At 33.0% G+C, this 24,222-nt stretch overlaps 4 protein-coding genes across 6 annotated transcripts in view; 2 read left to right on the forward strand and 2 right to left on the reverse strand.

Annotated features, from left to right (window-relative positions):
* The first annotated feature begins 1,552 nt into the window (after window positions 1-1,552).
* On the forward strand, window positions 1,553-8,748 carry LOC139809122 (fatty acyl-CoA reductase wat-like). The gene is made up of 4 exons (XM_071771795.1): window positions 1,553-1,610; window positions 6,706-6,845; window positions 8,045-8,174; window positions 8,399-8,748. The coding sequence occupies exons 1-4, from the start codon at window positions 1,553-1,555 to the stop codon at window positions 8,632-8,634; spliced, it is 564 nt and encodes a 187-aa protein (XP_071627896.1). The 3' UTR covers window positions 8,635-8,748.
* Window positions 8,749-10,071: 1,323 nt separating this feature from the next.
* LOC139808500 (uncharacterized) lies at window positions 10,072-17,809 on the reverse strand. 3 transcript variants are annotated; one of them, XM_071770550.1, is made up of 10 exons: window positions 16,413-17,809; window positions 15,073-15,498; window positions 14,584-14,971; window positions 14,203-14,431; window positions 14,000-14,099; window positions 13,331-13,910; window positions 12,433-12,622; window positions 11,980-12,349; window positions 11,542-11,908; window positions 10,072-11,395 (listed from the first exon to the last, which is right to left on the reverse strand). In XM_071770550.1, exons 2-10 carry the CDS (start codon window positions 15,365-15,367, stop codon window positions 11,014-11,016), a joined length of 2,901 nt encoding a protein of 966 aa, XP_071626651.1. In that variant the 5' UTR covers window positions 15,368-15,498; window positions 16,413-17,809; the 3' UTR covers window positions 10,072-11,013. The 3 variants fall into 3 exon arrangements, with proteins under 3 accessions (XP_071626651.1, XP_071626652.1, XP_071626653.1); XM_071770551.1 differs by lacking the exon at window positions 16,413-17,809 and having other exon boundaries at window positions 15,073-15,567; XM_071770552.1 differs by lacking the exons at window positions 13,331-13,910; window positions 14,000-14,099; window positions 14,203-14,431 and having other exon boundaries at window positions 16,413-17,806.
* A 1,067-nt stretch (window positions 17,810-18,876) lies between these two features.
* On the forward strand, window positions 18,877-22,794 carry Tango6 (transport and golgi organization 6). The gene is made up of 8 exons (XM_071769535.1): window positions 18,877-19,113; window positions 19,224-19,326; window positions 19,405-19,642; window positions 19,719-20,243; window positions 20,350-21,549; window positions 21,618-21,822; window positions 22,111-22,262; window positions 22,334-22,794. The coding sequence occupies exons 1-8, from the start codon at window positions 19,068-19,070 to the stop codon at window positions 22,637-22,639; spliced, it is 2,775 nt and encodes a 924-aa protein (XP_071625636.1). The 5' UTR covers window positions 18,877-19,067; the 3' UTR covers window positions 22,640-22,794.
* Rab3gap1 (RAB3 GTPase activating protein subunit 1) overlaps window positions 21,618-24,222 on the reverse strand; it is a 31,903-nt gene continuing 29,298 nt past the window's right edge. Inside the window, exons 12-14 of the mRNA XM_071769534.1 lie at window positions 23,884-24,203; window positions 23,469-23,672; window positions 21,618-23,267 (exon numbers count right to left, since the gene is read on the reverse strand). Of these exons, the coding sequence (XP_071625635.1) occupies window positions 23,040-23,267; window positions 23,469-23,672; window positions 23,884-24,203 (752 nt within the window). The 3' untranslated portion in view covers window positions 21,618-23,039. The remainder of the gene's footprint in view (window positions 23,268-23,468; window positions 23,673-23,883; window positions 24,204-24,222) is intronic.

The following is a 24,222-nucleotide window of genomic DNA, read 5'->3' on the forward strand; positions in this document are numbered from 1 at the left end:
TAATGTACGCCTATTTAGATGACGTTTGGTGGTCTGTTGGTGGTGCTTGGTAGTCCATTCCCGATGATTAGTAGGCATATAAATATAATTAATAATGCGAAAAAATACATATGCGCGTGAAATTAGCTCCCCTCTTGTAAAACTCGGCTTTCCAGACTGCGTATAATCATTATAACTGATATTCGTTTGGTGGTCGCGTGCTGACGTTTGGTAGTCCAATTCCGTTGGTTGTTAGTCAAAACTGTAATTAATAATACGAAAAAAAGACATACGCGCGTGAAGTTAGTCCGGTCGGACTAATTTAGAAAACTTGATAGATTTTATAAAAATATCGATTTAATTATTATAATAATTGCAAATATGTATATGCAAAGAACGTAAAATATTTTACGATAAACCTATTTTTATAAAAATATAAAAATTTATAATAAAATTGTATGATCACATTATTATCAGCTATATAAATTGATAACATCAGTTGTACCTGAATTTTTTAAATGTTGTTAGCACGCACACAAAACAAGGTGTAATCTGTTAAATTTTTGTCTATATATTATTCATTTTTTATTTATTTTATATTTTTGTAACTAAATATTGCTTAATTAGGGTAAACTCGGGTATGATGGCCATACGGAAAAGATGGCCCATAGCTGTAATTTCTCCAATAATGGCTAAACAGTGCATTTTTGTAGTCATTCTCAAAGATAATCGATATTTATGGTAGTTTATGTGCGTACACTATTCAAAATAACAATATTGTGAATATTATATCATATTTTTACTTTCGACTGCCTGCAAAGTTTTTCATGTGTCCGCTAAAAGCTGCTATAACATTAAATAAATTATAGTTAAGCTGCCGTAATCAACGTTACACACATAATTAAGCTATGTAAATTGTAATTTGACCTATAATTTGTATTTCTATTTTTCACTATTTATTTAAAAATACTATGGTTATCTTTTCTGCTATGGCCATCTTTTCCTTAAAAGTCAGATAAGATGGCCAATGCATACGTTGTAATACTTTGATAATATAAAATTTATGTTAAGTGTTTTCTTCTTAATTTCGACAGTTTTACGTACTTTAAGCTTCAGTGAAGGAATATACCAAACACTGTTAAAATATAACAAAAATAAATGTATGTTTATTGCATTTTAAAAAACTATGGCCATCTTACCCGAGTTTACCCTATATTAAGCAAGTGTGTGAAATATTCATGAGGTACGATTTAGGCGATACGCATTCGACGACTCTCCTTTACGTTATGTTAATAATAAAGTTGTAGAAATGCTGGGAATAAAATTTTTTTCTCAAGAAGCCTTGACTTTTTATTTTTCCACGAAAACGGGAATGATCGCATAATTTATAAGGCTAGATTCGGGGAGCGCGCTATTAACGCTAATTACTTATTCTATCCTTGTTTTACACTTGATGAGCGATAAAGACAAAATGATTCAATAGCGCTAATAGCACGCGCTCTCCGAACGCAGCCTAAAACAACAAGTTTTCTCTTACAGTCTTCAGTCTTCGAAGTGGCAAGCAGTCGTCAACATGGCAAGCAGAACACCAATACAAACCTTTTACGCCGGAGAGGCAATATTCATTACAGGTATTAATCTATTTTTGCTTGCAAATTTCTTTAAATTTCTGTAAATTTCTCAAAATTGCGACATGATAGAATAATTTAGCAAGCGGAATCGTATTCAGCGTTTTTGTTCTTGTGCTTTTGCTTTCTCATAGAGGAAGCTTTTTCGTAAAAAAATTTTTTTGGAAAAAGGAATCTTTTTTAGACAATTTTGTATGAGGGCCCCTTTTTTATTTTTATTTTTATTTTCTCATATTTTTTATTGAACAGTGTAATATTTTTAATAAAATAATTGATGCTATTTAATGTTTAATATTCTTAAAATGTCTTTGAAGCTAATATTTGTTTATTGTTTGTTCTTCATCAGAACAACCGAAAAATATCCCATAATTAAGATATCGACAAAATTTAAATTATATTTATTTTGAATATTCCTTGAATTTTCAAACAACATTTTGTGCTGTCTCGTACATATACAGGGTGCCATGTAATATGCGGACCAATGTTTGTGAGCAGGTAGAGCGGATAAAACTGATTTGCGAAAAGTCCTTTACGTTTTGTATGCTTCTTAATAATCAATGAAAAATTAATTAATAAAATACGCGAATCAAGATGCGTCCGTGCTATTCGATGAGAAGCTGCAGCCCAACGTTCAGGTAGCTAAACGCGTGGCGAGACATCGGAAGTAACGCTAAGTAAATAACAAATGGCTATACATGGAGCGACATTCGTGCACAGCCATTGTTATTTATAAAGCGCTTCTCCTAATATTTCGCTACACGTATAGCAACGTGACACCCTGTATATGTCACTGAAAAAAAATGCTGCTAAATTAAAAAAAATGTGGTTGCTTCAATTAAACGTCGACGTCACGGGCTGCTAGAAAAATAAATAGTTCATTTAATTGTATTTGCTATTGATATTTATTTTAAAAATGTATATTAAAAGAACAATGTATGAATTTCAATTAATGATATAGGATATTGCATTAAACGTACATTAAATTGTAAGAACGCTACTAAATTACGAATTGAATTACATTGTAATCTAGGATAATAATATATATGATTGTTAGAATGACGTACATACATTATTCTTTCATTATAAATTTTACTGGAATCAACTCATTTGAAATTAATATTAATTAATTTTAAAGTAATATACAACAAATGTTGTATTGTATCAACTTAAAATGGAATAAATGCAACCGTACTTCTACTTAAATCTTGTACAAGTTATATTTTATTTGATTGATCATATAATCCAATATACAAATTATACATTTAGTTGTTTTATACGTACGATTGATTTAATCATTGTCGCTTGCCCTGAGAATAAAAAAGTGATTGTTTTAAAAGTATTTTTATTTGTAATATATATCAGTTTGTTTTAAAGGTAAACACAAAATTATTTGATTACATTTTTCATACAGATGAAGCTACATTAGGTATAATTATATATTAAACTTAAATATATTTTAATTGATTAAATATATTATTTAATATATAACTTATACGTTTCGCTCAATTATATTAACTATTAAATGAACCATTAATGCTTGCTCTAAGAATAAGAAAACTGTGGTTTTGAAAGCAAGTGAATTTATTTTTTAGATCATTTAATATTATATGTAATTCGCAGAATTATTAATGTCTACTAATGTGATTACCAAATAACATGACAGTATGTTTGAAACATACAATCGTTGCTGTTGTTTTAAATAGATGTAGAATTCGTAAAAGCTGTTTTTTTTTCTTTAAAAAAGAGAAAATTATAAATAATTTTTTATTTAATGTAAGCAATTAATCCTTACATTAAATAGGTAAAGAATAATTGTTTAATAAGCGGTATTATTTGACCAAACTGACGCTTTATATTAATTCAATCCTCGACGTTTCGACACTCGTTTTGTGTCCTTATCCAGAGTACTAAACCTACGAAGTCATGTTACATATTAATATATCGCAACGAGGAACAAAGGACGTAGGAACAAAAATTATATACCTATCTCATATTAGTCGCACGTGAATTTCTCGCAGTTTATCACTTGGTCAGATTTCGATGTTGTCTAATTATTAAAATGAAGGAGCCGCGATCCATCCTGAATTAACAATGCGATGTAGCACAGGGTTAAGAGGTAACCGGAACGAATAATATATCGTTGCGATATATTATTATGTAACATGACTTCGTAGATTTAGTACTCTGGATAAGGACACAAAACGAGTGTCGAAACGTCGAGGATTGAATTAATGTAAAGCGTCAGTTTGGTCAAATAATACCGCTTATTAAATTTCACTGACAAAGAAAAGAAGTTTTTAATAATTGTTTACATTGAATCGAAAATTATTTATATTTTCCTCTTTTTTTAAAGAAAAATACATAAATAGCTTTTACGAATTGTACATCTATTTAAAACAACAGCAACGATTGTATGTTTCAAACATATTATCGTTTATTTGGTAATCACATTAGTAGACATTAATAATTATGCAAATTATACATGTAATTAAAGTAATAGAATATGATAGAAGTTTTAACATTACATTATTTTAATGTGGCAACATGGACAACGTTACAAACTAGGAATTGTGTTACAAATAACGCAAAATACAATATCGTTACATAATTGTGAAAGGTGAGAAAGTTAAAAAAATTAAATGTTTTTTTGTTACAAAGAACTTTATTAGAATTATTACAAAAACACTTACATATTATCACATAGCATACTTAAATACTATGAACAGTTTAAAGCACAGAAATATTGTTTTTACCCTCAATAAAATTATTATTACAAGCTTTATAGATCACAAAAAAAAAAAACTTCTTAGACTAATCGCAAAAAACACTTTGTATATACGTACTTATATAATCACATCGCATAGCTTAAACTATGAACAGTTTATCTCATATGCGTAAAAGTGAAATTTAAATTGTTCTGTTTTTAGTTCCTTATCACCACCGTTCATAAGTTCGGGAACGCTTGCGATTTTCTCGTCTCTCACGGAAAGTTAAATTTAAAAAATGTTGAAAAAATTTACGCGAATTAAGCACATTATAACAAATATTTTTCTCCTTTATGTTTCTTTTGCAAATTCTTTAGTTTTTAAGTTAAAAAACATTATATAAAAAATGATACAATAATTTCTCCCAATAATATCGAACTTCTTGTGTAAGAACTCATTTTTTATATAATGTTTTTTAACTTCAAAACTGAAAAATTTATAAAAAAAACAAAGAAGAAAAATGTTTCTTATAATGTGTGATTGTGTGATTCGCGTTCAAAATTTTTTTAACCTTTTATATAACTTTTCGTGAAAGACGAGAAAATCGCAAGCGTTCACGAACTTATGAACGGTAGTGTATATAAAGAAAGTTTCATGTAAATTATTTAGCAATGCAAGAGTTAAAATTACTGAAGAGAAAGCTGAATAGTGAAGGGAAGTGTTTAAAGCGCTGGAATATAGATTTTACTCTCAATAAAATGCTTATTACAAGTTTTATACATCTCAAGTTTTGACTGAGCCATAAATTTCCAAGACTGTGTGTCTTCTATCTCATATGCGTGAAAATGAGAATTAAATTGCACTGTTTTTAGTTCCTTATGTATAAAGAAAGTTTCATGTAAATCATTTTTAAAAATATATTAAATATTGCCAAATTTGCTATTAGTTTTATCTGTTTGGTTTATAAAATGTTCCATTAACCTTTATCCAAGATAAAGATTTATAACTATCAAAAGAAACAAACGGTAGTATATATTTAAAATTATTGAAAAGGTCGATATCCATCAAATTTTCATGTAAGATGACACCCTACTCTAAGCGATTTTCAAACCCCTTATTTGAGATAAATCTACAATTTAATTGTAATTGATGTTTCATAGCTAATGAATATGCAGCATTGATGTAATAGCATTTGCAGTCTGTTTAAGTTCTTTATGTTTTGCTTCGAATCGTATGGACAACATATATTTGAGAGGACCTATCTGTTGCATAACTCGTGGATAATGAAGTAAAAATATTTTCAAGCATACTCGCGTATTGTTCCTCGATACCACCGATAGTGCAATATACTACTCCAAGCTTATGTAAACCTCGATGAGTACCTAATGGATTATTTATCTCCAATTCATCGCAATAAAAAATCAAAGGTAATACATCGTTGTTATGCAGTTGTTTAATAGAATGCCATATTTCATTTTGTAATATACTTGTTATTATTTCGTTCTGTTCACTTTTTCTAATGTTTGACATTATTTTGTCATATTTTACATCAGGCAACTCTAAAAAGGTTTTTAATATTTTTTTGAGGGGTATAATGCACATTTTTCGATTTCTTACGAGCATGTGTTTAGCAGTATTCATAAGTTTAGAATCAATAAATGCACCGATGCATATTTCTTGCGGTACTATTAAAGAAATGGTTTAAAATAAATCAATAATATTTAAGCGCAATATCTGACAAATAACTGATTTGTAGCAATATACACAAAGTATATACAGATTAAATAAATTTATATTTAAATCAACAAGATGGTGCATATATAGTAACCATAATAGCATTAACTGTACCGTTGATTTCCTTTAAGTATTTCACGCAGTTGAAGTGACAGCAGATGTAGTTACATAGATTACATGGTATTCAATTATACATCAAGAAAGTTATTTAATTCATATGTAATTATAATAAAGAATTATATTAGGGCGGCAGTGTGGTCTAGTGGTAGAGTGCCAGACTCGTAATCTGAGGAACCAGGTTCGAGTCCACTAGAGCCATGTAAACATGGAATGTTTTTCCGGAAGCTGCGCCCCTCCGTGCAAGATGGGCTCTTGTGCGGAGCAAACTGGGCTCCAAATTTTACAGAAAATAAAGAATTATGTGTTTAGGATGAGTAGATATATATATGATTGATATAACGAAATATTCCAACTACAATGATATTAATATCTGATGGATTATGAATCAACTATCTGATGCATTTCGTTCATTAATATTGAAGTTGCATCAACCGATTTTATTTCAATTACGCACTGATGCTGTTGATACAACATCATTTTTTTTTTCAGTGATATATACACGTACATAATGTATATCACTTTGTTATTTTGTTTTATAGGAGGGACTGGTTTTGTTGGAAAACTTTTAACTGAAAAACTGTTACGAAGTTGCCCCGATATTTCAAGGATATATCTGCTGATACGTTTGAAAAAAGACAAATGTCCCAAAAGCCGACTGGACGAGATGTTTGAGAAACCTGTGAGTATCTCGAAAACAATATCGAAACATGATGTATATTTGTAAATGATCGTTATTCAAATCTGTAATCCATAGCTTTTTGACCAAGTAAAAGAAGAGGTACCCAATTTCCGCAAAAAAATCGTACCGATCATAGGCGATCTCGAGACAGAAGACTTCGGATTGTCAGAAAATGACGAGAACATTCTGATAAATCAGGTAATTAATTCAGATTATCAATATCATTAAATTGTCTATACTACTACATTCTAATACAATAAATAATGTATTGCATATTTATAAAAGCATTACATTTTACATTTATCTAATTATAATTATCGATGCAATTAAAAATAAATTCTGTACCTTATTCTACTTAAAGCATGTATATTTATTATAGGTATCCATAATTTTTCACATAGCAGCAAATGTGAGATTTAATGAAAATATTAAAACTTCTACGATGATAAACGTTAATGCCACCGCCACCATCTTAAAACTTGCAAAGCGCATGCCAAATTTAAAGGTGATTCCTTTATCTAATATGTGTTCCAGTATAATAATAATTAGCAAAAAATTATGGTAATTATTTACAAAAAGACCCCACTCGCCAATGACCTTGTTAGAATGTATCCGCTGTAAAATTAATACACACAATAAACAAAATTTTTACAAAGCGAAAACAATTAATTGTATATTTTTCAATGTATGAATTATTCTCTGCTTTACATGACTTTCCTTCGTTTATAGTTACCCTATTTCCACATACATATTGGTCTTCTAATACTCAAAATAGCTGCTATATATTTTTCAAACTTTTTTTGTTAATAACTTTTTAATAAAAAACGACCACCGGCTAAAACCTTTTGAAGGTCACTCAGGACCTTGACAACATATGTCAAAATTAAGGTCATTGGCGAGTGGAGTCTTTTTGTAAATAATTACCAAAGTTATTTATATTTTGCAATTTTTTTACTAATTTAAAAAAAACATAAATTACGCTTAACATTTAATTTGCAGTCACTTATTCACACATCAACAATATATGCAAACTGCCATGTAAAACATATTAAAGAGCGATTCTACTCGTATCCAATCAACCACAAAGACCTTATCATATTCACACGGAACTTAAATGAAAACATAATGGAGGAAAAAATATCTAGGTAATTCTTTGATGCTTAATATAACATAATAATTAAATATATCAATAAAGAAAGATATTCTACCGTTTGGCTAGAATCATGTCACAATGGCCGAATACATATACATTCACGAAAGCGATTGCGGAAGGACTTCTCAGAGACGAAATGGGAGATTTGCCAGTAGGAATATTTCGACCTGCAATAGGTAACAGAATAATTATAAAAACCAGCAGTTTTCTTGCTAAAGAATTTATTAAATAACATTTATATATAATTATTTTCAACTGCTTTGCATAATTGTGTGCTATAAAATTCTATAATTATAAAATAATAATAAACAATCGCGGCTGTGTGTGTATTGCGTTTAGCTAACAATAAGTTTGATTTTTGCGAATCTACATAATGGGGAATAATTAAGATCTCTTTCAGTTTTATCTAGCGCCAATGAACCACTTGTTGGATGGATAGACAATATGTATGGCCCATTGGGGATCACAGTAACTTCGCTACTTGGTATCACAAGATTTCATCGTTGTAATCCTGATATGAAGGCAAATATAGTGCCTGTCGACTTCACCGTTAATGGTTTAATCGCTAGTGCGTGGGACGTTGGTAATAATCAATTCAGGTATGATCAGGTATTTGACCCACATCTCCGTAGCTAATTTACATAGAATTTTATTTTTACTATTTTGAACATTGTCATCAGAGAATAGCCATCATAATAATGGTTCAACCTTTTAAATTATTTAGATCATTTTTCAAACATGATTTTTAAGTGCTGGTATACAACCTTGTTTTAAAGGATATTTAAGCTCTAAGCCGTAAGAAATTGACCAATCACAGTAGAACATGAGAAAAATACTCGACGGTGATTGGTCAATTTCTTACGGCTTAGAGCTGAAATACCCTCTAAAGCAAGGTTGTAGACCAGCACTAATGATTTATTATACGTACATTTATATTATTTCTTAATGCTTGTAACAAACTAACATCATGAAGATATAACAATTGAATATGAAAGTTAACAGATCAGAAAAGTAAAAGAATTAGAATTCAGTTGTTATTATTCTTTACCTATCTAGAATATCGCAAATATTCTTTTATTTATCTATATATATCTGACAGGCCCACCAACTACTTTTTACATAATTATAAATATTAACTATAATTAAATAAAACTATTTCAAAATACTGTAATTTGTGGGGAAAGGGGCATATTTTTGAAAAGCATGGAACTCGGACAAATATATGGTATTTAAATACGTTAATTACTTACAATTAGGTATTACCGTAATCACATACACATATGAACATTAGGATATGATTATAAATGACTCTAATATGTAAAGATGTATAATGTACAACGTAATTGTGTTTAAATTTATTTTGTAGGAGAAACAAGGATACATTTATTTACAATTTCGTGTCACCAGACGATAGACCTACATGGAATAAATACCGTTATACACTTCTTGAAGCAAACAAGATGTACCCTTTACGCAATGCCGTATATTTCCCCTTAATGATTTACTTTAAACGAAAAATACCTTATAGAATTTGCGTTTGGCTGGGTCATTTCCTTCCGGCCTTATTTATAGATGCTATAAACATCTGCATAAATCGTAGCCCAAGGTATCACGTAAATTAAAGTGTTGTTCCTATTGCTTGATATATATATATATATATATATATATATATATATATATATATATATATATATATATCAAGCAATATATATATGCAATATATATATCATAGTTGGCATTTCTCGAAACTAAATAAGATTTCATCTATAATATGAAAAATTATAATAGTTTTATATGTATTTCAGAATGTGGAAGTCATGTAAGAAGATCGACATATTTTCCGACGCGACCCAACCGTTTTGCACTAATGAATGGAATTTTTCGACTGACAATGTTCAAGCGATGTGGAATCGTTTGAGTGAGGAAGATCAGCAATTATTTAAATTTAGCATGATTGAATTCGACTGGACAAAATATTTAATTGATCTTTATATGGGCATACGTGTTTATTTATTAAATGAAAATGATAGTACTTTAGAAATGAGCCGCATCAAGTATAAGAGGTAACAGATACTTTTTAATTTTTCATTAATTTTGTTGGTTTAAGTTCAGTTTTTGTTGATAAAAAAAATCTCTTTAATTTTTTAGATTTTATTGGACGCACCAAACGTTTAAAATTGTTTTGATCTTTGCCATATTTTGGATTGTTTGGATCGTATTTACAATTATGTGTACATAAATTTACATATTTGTTATATATGTATATGTTTCATATGTATTATTTTTCTTTATATTACAAATACTTTAGGGAATACTTTAGAGAACTTCTTTCTAATGTTGTAAATCTTGCCAAATATGTATATAACTCAAAGTAACTTTTAGACAGATTTAGTTATCGTTAACTGTACCGGAAATAAGTTGGCGCTGGAAGTTCATATTTTTTAATAAACTATAGCTCAAACGATTGCTCCCTAATTGCTCCCTCAGAATCAACAATTGTTCCTCTTTAAAAATTATTTTTTGAGATATTTAATAAAAACAAAAAATTTCTAATTTTTATTGAAAAACATATTTATAATAACTCTATGCAACTAAATCCGGCATAGAACGATTGCTCCTTCATTGCTCCTTATTGCTCCGTCATTATTTTAATGATTTATTGCATTCTTTATTCAAAAATTAACAAATTAAGGGTCGACAGGAGTAACACGGATTTTTCAGATACCAAGGGTTTAGTTCATCTATATGTAAATAAAGGATGTACTGGAGGATGCTTACGTTCGCTTATGAGATATTTAAGCGAAATTCAAGGATGGATATCTTCAGAATATATATGTAATTATATAACAAATGTAATTGAAATTAATTTTCAATTCCATTACATATGGGATTTATCATGAAAAAAAAAAATAGGAATAATTTTGCTTTCAATAAAATTATATTCGAATTTAACACATCAAACTACATAATATATTGTTAAATTTCAGCCAAATCGGTAAGGAAGCCACTTATTTATTACCATCCCCACCATTCCACATCTTCTTCATACACTCCCTTTTGATATTCAAGGATAGACACGTGTGGATATTTTTCCTTCGCCTGAGCAATGAACGCCTGCCTATCACGTGTGTCGTCGTCGGGCCATTTCCGTATAACATAGATTGTTTGCAGTTTAGGACACTGCTCAAGAATTGCGAAACTAGATATATCCCACAAGTATAATTGTCTTAAGTTTTTACACAGTGTCAGTCCTTCGTAGACACACTCATTGATGGAAGATTGATCTGTGTGTAGATCTATCAAATTGACTTCTTCTAAGCACTGACAGAAGGAAAACAATCTACGCCAGCTATGCTTATCGATTGTGTGGATTGTGCCATCTCTGTTGCTGTAGTTCCTGGAACAAAAGTCATATTATTATGCGGTTTTTCAATCGCAATAAGAAAAACAACATAACCGTTTCATGATGTTTGCAAGAAATTTAAATACACATTTTGATAAAAAATAATATGTGTTTTAAAAGAAAATGTAGCACACACGTACATCTCCATCATTGTCAGTTTTCGTAAATTCTTGCATTCAGCGAGGGCATGAATACCTCGCGATGTAATCATGTGGCTCGATAAATCTATTATTTCCAAGTCTGGACACGAATTTTTTAACTGTATTGTAATTGCGTCCAAATGTAGTGCTTCGAACGGTGTCTTGTCCCAGCCTAACCAATCACCTTGACGAAGAAAAAAGTTTAAATTTAACTCACGCATCCGGCGAGTTTTTTGCAGTATTTTGCAAAGAGGTTCAGGTCTTATATCTGAATCTCTAACGTCTAAATTCACTAGAAATTCTAGATTTTCGAGACTCGAAACTTCTTGGTCCATTCTCCCCAGAGGACAATAACTAAGATCCAATACTAAAAAAAAATGTATATATTGGTCATATACAGTTTATCTGTAATCTTAACAATCATATTTATTTATGTACCTTTCAAATTTTTGCATATCTGTGAAATTTTTAATAGAGATAATTTGTCAACAAAATTGCAGTGACTTAATCGTAAGTGCGTTAAACAATGGCCGCAACTCTGAAGAAAGTTTACGAAATCCAGTTCAGAAATGCAGCTCGCCGTAAGATCCAACTGTTGTAAATCTTTACATTTAGATGCAAAATAAAACAGAATTTTATCATAACAAAAGTATGAATCCTTAGAGTATTCTTTTTTTAAATTTCTTAAGTTCAAACTTCTGAAGAGAATAGGATCCTGTGTTAAATTATTTAGGCGTTTATTTACTTTGCTCATACGGCAAAACGACCTCATATCCAAGTATTTTAATATTATTCGTATTGTTTCATCCTGCAAAAACAAAATATAAAATTTTAATACATAAGATTATATTATAATAAATTATTACAAAAAATAAACTTCGAATATTTTACAGGAAGCGCAAAAAAACTGTCCTCTTGCTCCTTGGATTCTCCCGAAGAGAGTTTGATATCTTCTATAAATTTTACATAATTCCAATGATTTCTTATTAAAGGGTGATATCCCTGTTTAAAAGATGGCATATCTTCCTCCCGAGATACTTGCTTGTGTGCGAGCTTGCTCTTGTGACTCGTTGCTATGCCGCTGCAAATAACATTGGAACACAAATTATTTTATTGTTAACACTGCGCGGACAGCGTGTTTTTAAAAGCGTTTCTATTTTACGAAAAATCTATAAAAATTCATTGTATCATCTTTAACATTTCAAAAAGTGATTTCTACATAGACCGGAACTGTTGCAATTTCTTTTTTAAGTGTCGAAACGTCAGGAGAAAACTGTAAAATGCGAGTTTTGATAAATAATAAGATATTTTTTGAATGTGTGGCTAAAAAAAAAGTTGTTCAAGGGTTTTATAGTTCAATAATGGTACTTGAAAGGAAAATACACAAAGAGAACCCGCTCAAAAAAGTTGAATTATTGAAGCACTTGAAAATTGGTAATTTCGGTATACGGAAACAATGTTATTTGTTTGGAAAAGGTACTTCTTATTTATTATTTATAAGTAGAATCAATAAAAAAAAAACATTAAAGACACGTAAAATGCAAAATTACTTATTCGTGGACAAAATTAACGAGGTAGAGCCAGTAATGCTAGACGGCAGACGGAATAGCATGCTACAGCATGTGGAAGGCACGGCTGTGCAAGGTACAGCGACGCACAAGCTCCACCATCTGTGTAGCCGACATGCCGAGCGTAACATGCTGTTCCGTCTGCCGTTTAACATCCGAGGTGGACACCCTGGGTTAAGAAAATAAAATAAGATTACTTAATGTCGACAAATATACAATACCTTTTATAAATAATGCAATATTTAGGAAATTCTTTTTGAAGATCAAGTATATCCAAGTATGCATTTTCATAATCACGTGTTGTATTATGAGGGTCAAACAATACAGAGGAATGCCAAGAGGGCCAACTTTCTGTGTCTTGAAAATTGTCTTGAATTCTTGAGAATTCTTCACAACAACGAGAAGAACAAAATCTCTCTGAACAAGAATGTCGTTGTGCCCGAATGCGGTGTAAAAGATTAGTTAAGCTCTTATCTTCAGGATTTTTAGGAAGAATCAATTTTGATGTACCGATCAGCATCACAGCATCTAGCTGTGTGCAAGAGTTGGATGTGAATTGTAATCTGAGCATCTTGGTTTTAAAGTTACAAGATCGTAACGGCGGAGAAAATATCCGTGATTCCGAACGTCTACGTTTGATTGGATGACAAATTTCATAGAATTGAGGCGGTCCAACCCATAATGGAAACCACCGACACTCATCTAAAGAATCTTGAGCCCAAACTTTAGTTACGTGCCCAAAATTATATACTTCATATATAGAGATTCTGATTGGATATACAGCTTCATGAAACTCGAGATCTTCAAAATAAAAAATTTAATTATAACCTTTCCTGAACACAAACATTTTCCTTAACAATATCTTATTTATCAAATCAAGTGTTACATACCAATATGATGAAAATAATAATCTTTTTGATCCTCTGGTACCCAAGTATATGGCATTTGTTTCTGCCATGGAGATATTGAAATATCTAAATTATACGTCTCCTAGTATTAAAGAGTAAAAAAAAGTACTGAATATCACCAAATGTTGTAGCATAAATTAGATTTTGTGACTATATACTTTTTACAGAACAGAAAATACACATACCACAAGAAAATCTTCATGGCTTGGAAAATTGCTAGGTATTCCAATTATATTATTACGAATATTACTTATGCTAGCAGTATTCTTACAGTTCTTTGTGGATGTATTGCTATCCTTTACAAATTGATATATGAAATCAACACAATCCTCTCCTACCGCTACTCTGTCAGTATAAGGATATCTGACATCATTTTCGCAATGTGAGGAATGATTATTGGATGTCATATTCTCTCTTAAAAAAGATGGAAAATATAAAGTATAATGGTAAATATGCAGAATAAGTGGCCTCCTCACCGATTTCGTTGAACTTAGGCTTAATCGACGCGTTTTTGCACAAAACGACCGATTAGGGCGTCTCACCACGTACATCAACTTTGGACTTACTTGGAGCTGACGTTGTGCGCGTGTACCGCTTGTAAATGTTCCTCTTTTTCCGCATGTAGCCGTTTGAGTTCTTGCTCCATCTCAATGATGTTCTTACGGCTTTCGGCAGTTTCTTGGGTGGCGTTTTTTATGAGTTCCGACACGAGGCTTTCTTGAAGCGCCAGTTCCTTATTAATATTTTGCACCTCGTTGTTTCGCTCCGCTTGCCGTAAGGTGTGTTCCTCTTCCTTTTTGTCAAAGTAATCCAAACTGTCTTCGACATTGTTCGATTCCTCTACACGTACACGTTCCGCTACATCCTCCGCCACGTGTGAGACGCAATTTTTGGAGTTGGATATTTCATAATTTATAAGCTCTTCAGATGCTTTCCTTTCATCATTTTGGATATCTGTGCGGGTAAAATAAGAGAAGAGTTACAGACCAACCTCACACCAAAATTTATAATTTGCGACAATTAACGCAACGGTTCGCGTTGCGAAAAGCTCTTACCCAACATCCTTTCGTATATCGCTTTTAGTTTATTACGCCGTTCGTCATCGATTTCAGAACAAGTATCGAAATCTTGTAAAACTTGCTTGAATTCATCTAATAATAATGTCATGGCGAATCTATTTTTTTCTCGAGCTTGTTCTGCCATTTCCGCTCGTTCGTGCATAATTGCAATTTCTCCTAAATTCAAATTTAATTTTTCCAGCCTGTCTCTGAGTTTGTGCTGCAATACACGATATTTCTCCTCGAGTGCCTCATGCTCCTCGGGACACGTTATGCCGAGTTCTTGACTCATAATAAGGGCCAGCCGCAGTTCCTGAACCACGTTGTTCAAGCGATTGATCTCCGTTACTTTCGGATCTTGATTCACGATCGGCTTGTTCTTTATCTTGCGCGCACGATCAGCAGTTTCATCTGAATCATAATCTGCAAATCGATTTTTTATAATGAAATACGAATAAGATACGAATGGGCGCAGCTCTAATTAGACAGATAAACGGACAGGTTAGACAGGAGAAATTAGCATGCGAATACCAACCGGCTGGACTGACTAATATATATATATATATATAGAGAGAGAGAGAGAGAGAGAGAGAGAGAGAGCGTAACGTTATCACTCCTATCGCTATTTAACCATGTTTGTTACATTTATACATTTTGCTGTAGTAGCCTCCAACATGAAATAATATTGTAATTATAGTCCGAGTTTTTACACTGATGTACAACACACACTTTCAACGTCTTTGAAAAAGTCTGTCACCAAGGGATTCTGACGGTCGTATGACCGTTGTTCGTGAAAATACACCAAAGAAAAAGAGGAAAACAAGTCAAGTCGGTATTGCAAAGTTGCGAAACAAATATTTAGCCGCGTTACATGTCATTATACAAACAAATAATTGTTGAACGTAAGATAACGTTTCGACAAAAGAAAGATACGTTGTAGGAATGATACAGAGGAATAAAAAAATAAAACTACTATGTATATTCTTAAAAAAAAAAAAAAAAAAAAAAAACCATCATTAGTTGATGATATTGGTTCTCCGAGATCGCCGACACTTTTATAATAAACTGCGTTCATCGCTTTTGCAGTGCCTTTGGACACCTATCAAATGTACTGTTTGTGCGATATCAATAAACTGTACATTGCCTAGTGTACTGTGCAAAATCAAAAAGGAAATTACGCATGTTTGGTCGCACTAATATAAACATCCGTCCTGGACATTTACGTACAAACTCGAAATTTTTACTCGCGTTTGTATAAATTTTCCGAGATGTTTGTTAGTCTCACAATCAGAGAATCCAGGGGAATTGAAAGAAATCGTTTTGTAAGACATGCTTACCTTTATTAGAGTCGGTCTCGACTATCGAGTGCTTTCGCAGTTTTCGCACGGAGCGTGACAGAATGTGACAGAATCAGACAGAACTAAGGACCGAGCTAAGTACGCATTCGAAGAAAATTCTACCGGTCTCGTACACAAGACAATGCGAGTGCGAGGTGCGAGGTCGTGCGAGGGTTCCCGGCTGTTTACATACTGTTAACGCGAGATACGGACGTATACACATAGATGCGTCGTATGTGTATACTATGTGAATTTTTAAAACGCTATAGCGGGGAGCACACACTTCTGCACAACGCATATTGCGTAAGCATAAGAAAATTGATTGGTCCATACACATGTGCATAAGAAAATAGACCAATCAATTTTCTTATGCTTACGCATTATGCGTTGTGCAGAAGTGTGTGCTCCCCGCTTATAACTTTACAAAAAATGGACGTAGTAACTTAGAACTTAGTAACTTAGAAAAATCCATGCTATAACTTAACAGTAATACGACTCATTTAAAACGAAAATCCAAGCGAGTTATAATTTATCGAAAGCGTGCGTGCACTGGCATGCAACCGAAAGCGATTTTCGCTACGAATTACCGTGATCTCAAACAATGTAATAATATAAGCATGTCTTACAAAACGATTTCCTTCAATTCCCTTGAATTCTCTGACTGTGAGACTAACAAACATCTCGGGGGCCAATTGCTCTAGATGGGGTAAAGCGGGGAACACATACTTTATTTGCATAACGCATAATACGTAAGCATGAGAAAACTGATTGGTCTATTTCCTTATTCACATGTGTATGGACCAATCAATTTTCTTATGCTTACGCATTATGCGCTGTGCAGAAGTGTGTGTTTTCCGCTTGAAATGTGGCTAGATGTTGCGATTCAACGATAACAAAGTTCGTGCAACTTTTTTTTCTTTTTTTTTTTTTTAGAATATACATAGTAGTTTTGTTTTTTTAGGGTCGATTCAAACACAGCCGTGCCGTACCCGTACCGTATCCGTATCGTTAACATTAGACAAGGATAGAGACAACATTAGACAAGGATGGAGACAATAGGTATCCTTGTCTGATGTTTCTGTTTCGTGCACGGTACGGATACGGCACGGCTGTGTCTGCATCGACCTTTATTCCTCTGTATCATTCCTACAACGTACCTTTCTTTTGTCGAAACGTTATCTTACGTTCAACAATTATTTGTTTGTATAATAATGACATGTAAAGCCCAAATCAGACTAGCGGCTCGCGGCCGCGACTGCGATTGCGATTTCGTCCCTTGACCAATAAAAAAGAAACCGCGGCTAAATATTTGTTTCGCAACTTTGCAATACCGACTTGACTTGTTTTCCTCTTTTTCTTTGGTGCACTGAGAAAAAAAATTGTTAATCCCAAGAAATATTTAGTTCGATACGTTCAACTAAACATTTTAGTTAGTTAACTAAATATCGGTTGTTTCAACAATTTATTTCGTTTCTTTAATCAAGAATTAATTAATTTAACTAATGTTTAGTTAACTAACTAAAATGTTTAGTTGAACGTATCGGACTAAATATTTCTTGGGATTGACAAATTTTTTTTCTCAGTGTGTGTATTTTCACGAACAACGGTCATACGACCGTTAGGATCCCTTGGTGAGAGACTTTTTCAAAGACGTTGAAAGTGTGTGTTATACATCAGTGTAAAAACTCGACTATAACTACAATATTATTTCATGTTGGAGGCTACTACAGCAAAATGTATAAATGTAACAAACATGGCTAAATAGCGATAGGAGTGATAACGTTACGCTCTATATATGTATACATATGTATATATATATATATATATATATGTCAATGGACACTGTATGTATGTACAAGAAGAAACAACAAGGTGTGTCAAATAAAAACAAAATATATATATATATGTTATAAAATAAAATGTAAAAATTTTATCAATATATATATTGACCACATTATCGTATCATTAAAAAATTGTGTTTATCATAAAAAGTGTTATATTAATTTAAAATGTTTGCATAATTTCTTTGTGTGTATACTTTTATGCGAGAAAATTGTTCTATATATATATTATATGTTATATACTTATTTTACATTTATTCCTGACTTATTTTATATATATATATATATGTGCATTATATATAACATACTATTATTATTAGTATAATATTTTATATATTTTAGTATTTATATATCATTATTTTGCATCATTAACAATAATTTATTTATTATATATGTAATATTTCTTAATATTTTAATTTCTTTCATTTTTTTACGCGCGCATTGTTAACATTGTATGTACATCGTTAACAATAATTCTGCATAATTTTTATTAAAACTAACAGACACGATTGTATCTCGCGCCAACTACGTTAAATTAAACCTCAATGAACAACGAGTAGGAAAGAGAGAGATAACGAAGAGAGAAGTGAGACAGAATACTGGTTTATTTCGCGCATGCGCACTTCATTTTTCGAGAAACCTAACCTGATGATTCACAGAACACAAAAATAAAATAATATAAAGGAAAAGCTGAACAAATACATAGGTTTAGCAACGTTGTGTTATTGTGGAGATACTTTTAAAAGCAAAAACTGTTCCTTGAAAATGGTGTTTTGAGACAGTTGGTTGATAAAAATAAGAAAAATAAAAGAAAATGGATTATCGCGAAGTATTATCCACTTTGATGTCCAGTTTTGATGGTTAGAATTTAAAGATATTTTACTGATAGTAAATCAAATTAATATTCTGATTAAGACAATTAATATATACAGCATTTTTTAGCTAAATCTAATTTATATAATAATTATAGATCAGGCTACAAATTTTGATGATAAGGTGGAACGAATAATTCAGAAGGTAAAACCGCTTCTGTCAGAAGACATGAGACAATCTATCAAAGATTTTCCTATAAGGTAAAATTTGGTATTGTGTGTATTGAAGTACTATATAAATTATATATAAATTTCTATACATAAAAATTCTATTTATAGAAAACAATACCTTCACATATTAAGTTACATATTGCGTGGTATTAAACAAGAAAATGTAAAAGTAGATACTGATGCACCTTTTAACGTGAGCCAGTATCAGTCTTTGAAAAATGCTGTGGAATTTATAATATTAATTGGAATTAAGCCCTTTCTATTACCTGGTGTAGGTATAGATATAGATAAATTATGTCCCATAGCTTCAACAATTACTCAGGAAGAAGACTTGAGCTGTCTGGAGGTAAAGCATTGTGTAATTTATATATTATATAATTTGTATAATCATTTTTCTCTATTATACGGACTTTGTGTTTCAGAAATATGAACGATTATGTTTTTCAACACACTTACTCCTAGATTTTTTCGATGATCTCAATTTACGACCGGCTGTACTTTTAAGAATCGGTCCTCTAATAGCCGCTCTATTACAATTGTCTCATGCTCCGCTAGCTAAACCATCGAACGAAGTTCAGCCCATGAATTTAAATAACCAAGAGTTTTATATGACAGTGGAGGAATATCAAAGGCTACAGAATCGTCAAAAAGCATTTCACGCTAAATTTATTTCCCTATTAAGTAATTGTCCACGTAACATATGTTTTCGGGAATTAATGGCAATTTGTGGAGTGCAAAATACACCAAGGTGGCTACGTAGAGAAACTCAGAACTATCTAATTAACATGCTTACGCAACCGGATGGAGTATCATCGTTAATCGCCACAATTTATAACGATGGTTTAGACCTGGGTGCGGATTGGAAAAAATTAGATACGCTTTCCCGGCTGATAACAGCAACTCATGGAAAGAACGTCGATCAATATTATGAAGCCGTATGTCCGCAGGTAGGCTAGGAGCTATTTAAAGAAATAATGTATACAAAATACATTATATCTATATATATTTGTATATATAATACAAAAGTAATTCAGAATTACAATTTTTTTTTAGATTTTAGATCTGTTTTCCTCTGATAAGTTCAAGCATGGCACAATAATTGCAAACTGCTGTATTAAATCCCTGTATGATTACAATCCACGTGCTTGTCAGAAGTATATTATAGAAGTCGTTTGTGCACCTCTAACAACGAAGAAAGAACCACATGTTATAAAATCTGAAAAAGAGGTTGAACGGTGTATAGAAATATTAACAAAATGTTTTTTAACGGAGGACGCCAAGTTCAAGCATCTACCTTGCAAAGTTATTTTGCACGTTGCCACGCCTCTATTTTGCCTGTACGATAAAGTCCGCGAAAGTGCTTGCTCATTAAAAACGAATTTACGACAATTGTTATTAAAAATCTTCGAGGAAGATACAACGCGGGAAAAGCTTTATTCAGCTTTTCTAGGACACGATACTTCAGCGGGATTTGGGAATTATGTGTCATCAGAATTTGGACCGACTGGCGGTATCGAGATTATTGGTTTGAATGAAAGTTTGGACTACGAAAAACTAGCTGATACCATTTTCGACCTAGTGTCCACCGCTAGAGACTTATCTCCCAGCTTATTTTGTTACATGTTAAAGTTCCTGTCAAATCAAAATAAATGGTCCTGCGAAATTGAACAATCGAAAACATTGGAGACAGAAGATGACAAAATAGAACGCATCACGATGCAGTTAGCGGCTCATAAACTTCTGTCACAATTAGCCAGCACAAGTACTGTTCAAGACGCACAGGTGAAAGATCCCGAACTACTGCTGTCGTTTATAAAATCGTTGTTCGACGATTATACAAAAAGCCGTTCGGATAAAACCGAAGAAAACGAATGTGAGATGCTGTACATCAGCTTAATGTGGATAAAAATGATTCTGCTTGAGAAGAGTGCAGCGATCAAGATCGATCTCTTCAAAGATTTTAAAACATTTTTGGAAGATCACCTGAAAAATTCCAATATGCCGACGCAACTTAAATCATTAATCAGCGAAGTGGTTGCCTGTATCACGACACATGATTCCCGACCCAGATCCGAAAGGAAATACTATCAAGACTTGTCCAGTTCGTCGGACAAATTTGATGAAGCCTTGAAGGATCTCGCGGACCCATTACTTCCTGTTCGGGCGCATGGTCTTGTGACACTCACGAAACTGATTGAGACTAAAGATTCTTATGCTATTGCGCGTAATGCGATCATTTTGCGTTTATTTGAGGTAAATATTTCGATCGCTCGCTTACTACGCGTTCTGCAAGTTTGTCTCACTTATATGTTTGGTTACAGGAGAATTTGAAGCACGAGGATTCGTTCATATATCTGGCATCTATCAACGGACTATGCGCATTAGCAACTGCATTTCCAGAAAAAGTTATAGAAACGCTGATGCTTGAATACATTGATATGCCCAAACGTGCCGCAATCTCGGAAATAACTGTTGAAACTAGGATAAAGCTCGGGGAAATACTAGTCAAGACAACGAGAGCCCTGGGTATATAGAAATTCCTTTTTTATTATTTTCATATATACAGCTAAAATTAAATTTCCTATAAATCCCTTATCATTTTAATTAATTTTATTCTATACGGAACATGATTAAATTTTACGTGGTAACAAAATTTTTAATAAATTATCGTTATTCAAAATACTGGACATAAGTCCGATAGACGATAGAAGAAAATGAAACAGGACGTATCAAAATGCGACAAGAGCGAGTCATAAGATCTTGAGGCAAGTTTTTAATAAGAATCAGGAGTAATCAAAATATGAATATTTGCAGGTGAAATGAGCGTGGTTCAAAAAAACACGCTGGTCAACGGTTTTTTGTGCGCAATCCGCGATACGGATCCCTTTGTACGAGCCTCTGGTCTCTCTTGCTTAGGGGAACTCTGTAAAGTATTGAACTACCGTCTGGGAAACATTCTCACCGAAGTACGTATATAAGAAACTCGCAGAGCACAAGATACCGAAGAGATCTTTAAACTTGATCTTAACGTTTTCAGATTCTCTACTGCATCACATGTATATTGAAAACAGACAAAGTACCTGAATGTCGGCGTGCCGCTGTGCTGGTCGCAACGCTTCTGTTTCGTGGTCTCGACCGAGACTTGTTGAGTACCTGTACCAGCGATATGATCGATCTGTACCGCGAATTGCGCATTTTGCGAGACGACAAAGATCCCGTGCTGCAGCTTCATGTTCAGTTAGCCTTAGAGGAGATCGACCGCATCATGCGGGACTCTCTATTCACGGGATTTCCCACGTTAAAAAAGACGATATCGGAGTTGGATTCAATGTCCATTCGGTAACGCAATAAAACGCACATTTGATCTTATGATCGCCATTCCACTCCCGATTAAAATAAAAAAATAATAACTAAATCTAATAAATATTTTCTGTAAATGATATACTTAGGTACCTAAGATACACGCGACAAGACAAACGAATAAATTATTGAAAAATATCGCATGTTTGCATCATGTACTCTATTTCTTGTACCTATTTTCGTCCTTAAAACGAACGCGAAATCGAAAGATATCTAATATATCGGGAAAATTAACTACGTGATGATCGTTCAACAAAAAGAACAAAGCGAACGAAATATAATGCATAATCCAGTCACCGTCGCGGCAATTCAAGGACGCATACGTTTTTTTTTTCTTGTAAAAATTACTTAAATCCTATGACGACGACACCGTCCGTTTGACATTATAAGAACGTTGTATCTTCGGAAAAGAATCCAGCTAAACGAATGTGATCTCGTTTAAGGCAGACGTACAGCCGTTGCGGCTGCGGCGTGGAAGCTGGCGAAGGTCGCGGCATTATCGCCCGTAAAATAAATTCTTTGCACGATGGTTCGGGAAACATTCTGTATCGACTATCTTCCGCACTTGTATCCTTATGGGTGTTACTGACGGACGTCATCATATGAGCAGCCTGAAACAAAGCCGAAATATTTTATGTTTGAATCATAAATTCTCTCATATATGATATAGGCTACGGTCAACGTGATGCTACAAATGCTTCGAAGTATTCCTCTTCTCTTTTCTTTCAATGAAGAAAGAAGGAGAAGAAGAACGCTCCAAAGCATTTGTAGCGTCACGTTGACCGTAGCCATAATAATATATAAAAATATACCTTTTGAGCGTCGCGGAACATCGTCGTTATTCGAGCTCCGATGTCACCTCTGGAAGCGCCGGGCACGCTCACCTCCTTTCCCCGCATCAATTGAATCAAAAAGGACGTGAATTCCTTGGAGTCGTTGTTACCGCCCAGCTTGTGCTGCAACGAATTTACTTGCGCGACCAGCGCTTCCACGCTCTCGACGTCGCGCGTAATGTCCTGAAGAAATTGAAATTAAAAATTAAGGTATCTATACCTATCTGTAAAAATTCTTACTTATATATACGCAGCCTGTATATAATTTATTTCAAATATATTTATATGCGCGCATTAATATGTTATATATAAACATTTATGACAAACACTGACTAGTTATAATCGAAATCGACCTAACAAATGACTATATGATCGAAGATATGTCGAGTCCTACCTCATACACTTGTAGCTTTTGATGAATTGGCTTCGTCGCGTATTGCAATTTGTTGAGTATGCTCTGTGCTACATCGGGCAGGCTCGGTAGAGCTTCCTGTTTCTGTGAGGTCAGAGTATAGAGCGCGGCGTGCATTAGAGTCGGCAGCAAGAGCTGTGCAACCTGGCCTATTCGTTTCGAACACAGGTAATGCAGGGCCTTCTCCGCCTCTCGCGTGTCGTCGAACAGTCGTTTCTGCCGGTGTGCGGGAACTGGCTGCGCCGATGCCCATGTCGTTGACCACGGATTATCTGGGATCATCATCCGCGGCGACAAGTGACCTGCGTTTCGAGATTCAAT

This window comes from Temnothorax longispinosus, chromosome 2 (genome assembly GCF_030848805.1).
Source record: "Temnothorax longispinosus isolate EJ_2023e chromosome 2, Tlon_JGU_v1, whole genome shotgun sequence".
Classification (NCBI taxonomy): domain Eukaryota; kingdom Metazoa; phylum Arthropoda; class Insecta; order Hymenoptera; family Formicidae; genus Temnothorax; species Temnothorax longispinosus.

Excerpts from the sequence above, each read along its gene's own strand:
- LOC139808500 (XM_071770550.1), bottom strand. The coding sequence starts at position 15,367 with ATGAGTCAAGAACTCGGCATAACGTGTCCCGAGGAGCATGAGGCACTC. Across the intron at positions 14,100-14,202 it reads GCCATGAAGATTTTCTTGTG|GAGACGTATAATTTAGATAT; the intron begins GTATGTGTATTT and ends CTTTAATACTAG. Across the intron at positions 12,623-13,330 it reads TATTGCATTATTTATAAAAG|CGGCATAGCAACGAGTCACA; the intron begins GTATTGTATATT and ends TGTTATTTGCAG.
- LOC139809122 (XM_071771795.1), top strand. The coding sequence starts at position 1,553 with ATGGCAAGCAGAACACCAATACAAACCTTTTACGCCGGAGAGGCAATA. Across the intron at positions 6,846-8,044 it reads ACGAGATGTTTGAGAAACCT|ATATTCTACCGTTTGGCTAG; the intron begins GTGAGTATCTCG and ends CAATAAAGAAAG. Across the intron at positions 8,175-8,398 it reads AATATTTCGACCTGCAATAG|TTTTATCTAGCGCCAATGAA; the intron begins GTAACAGAATAA and ends GATCTCTTTCAG.
- Tango6 (XM_071769535.1), top strand. The coding sequence starts at position 19,068 with ATGGATTATCGCGAAGTATTATCCACTTTGATGTCCAGTTTTGATG. Across the intron at positions 19,643-19,718 it reads AAGACTTGAGCTGTCTGGAG|AAATATGAACGATTATGTTT; the intron begins GTAAAGCATTGT and ends TTTGTGTTTCAG. Across the intron at positions 21,823-22,110 it reads CAAGACAACGAGAGCCCTGG|GTGAAATGAGCGTGGTTCAA; the intron begins GTATATAGAAAT and ends GAATATTTGCAG.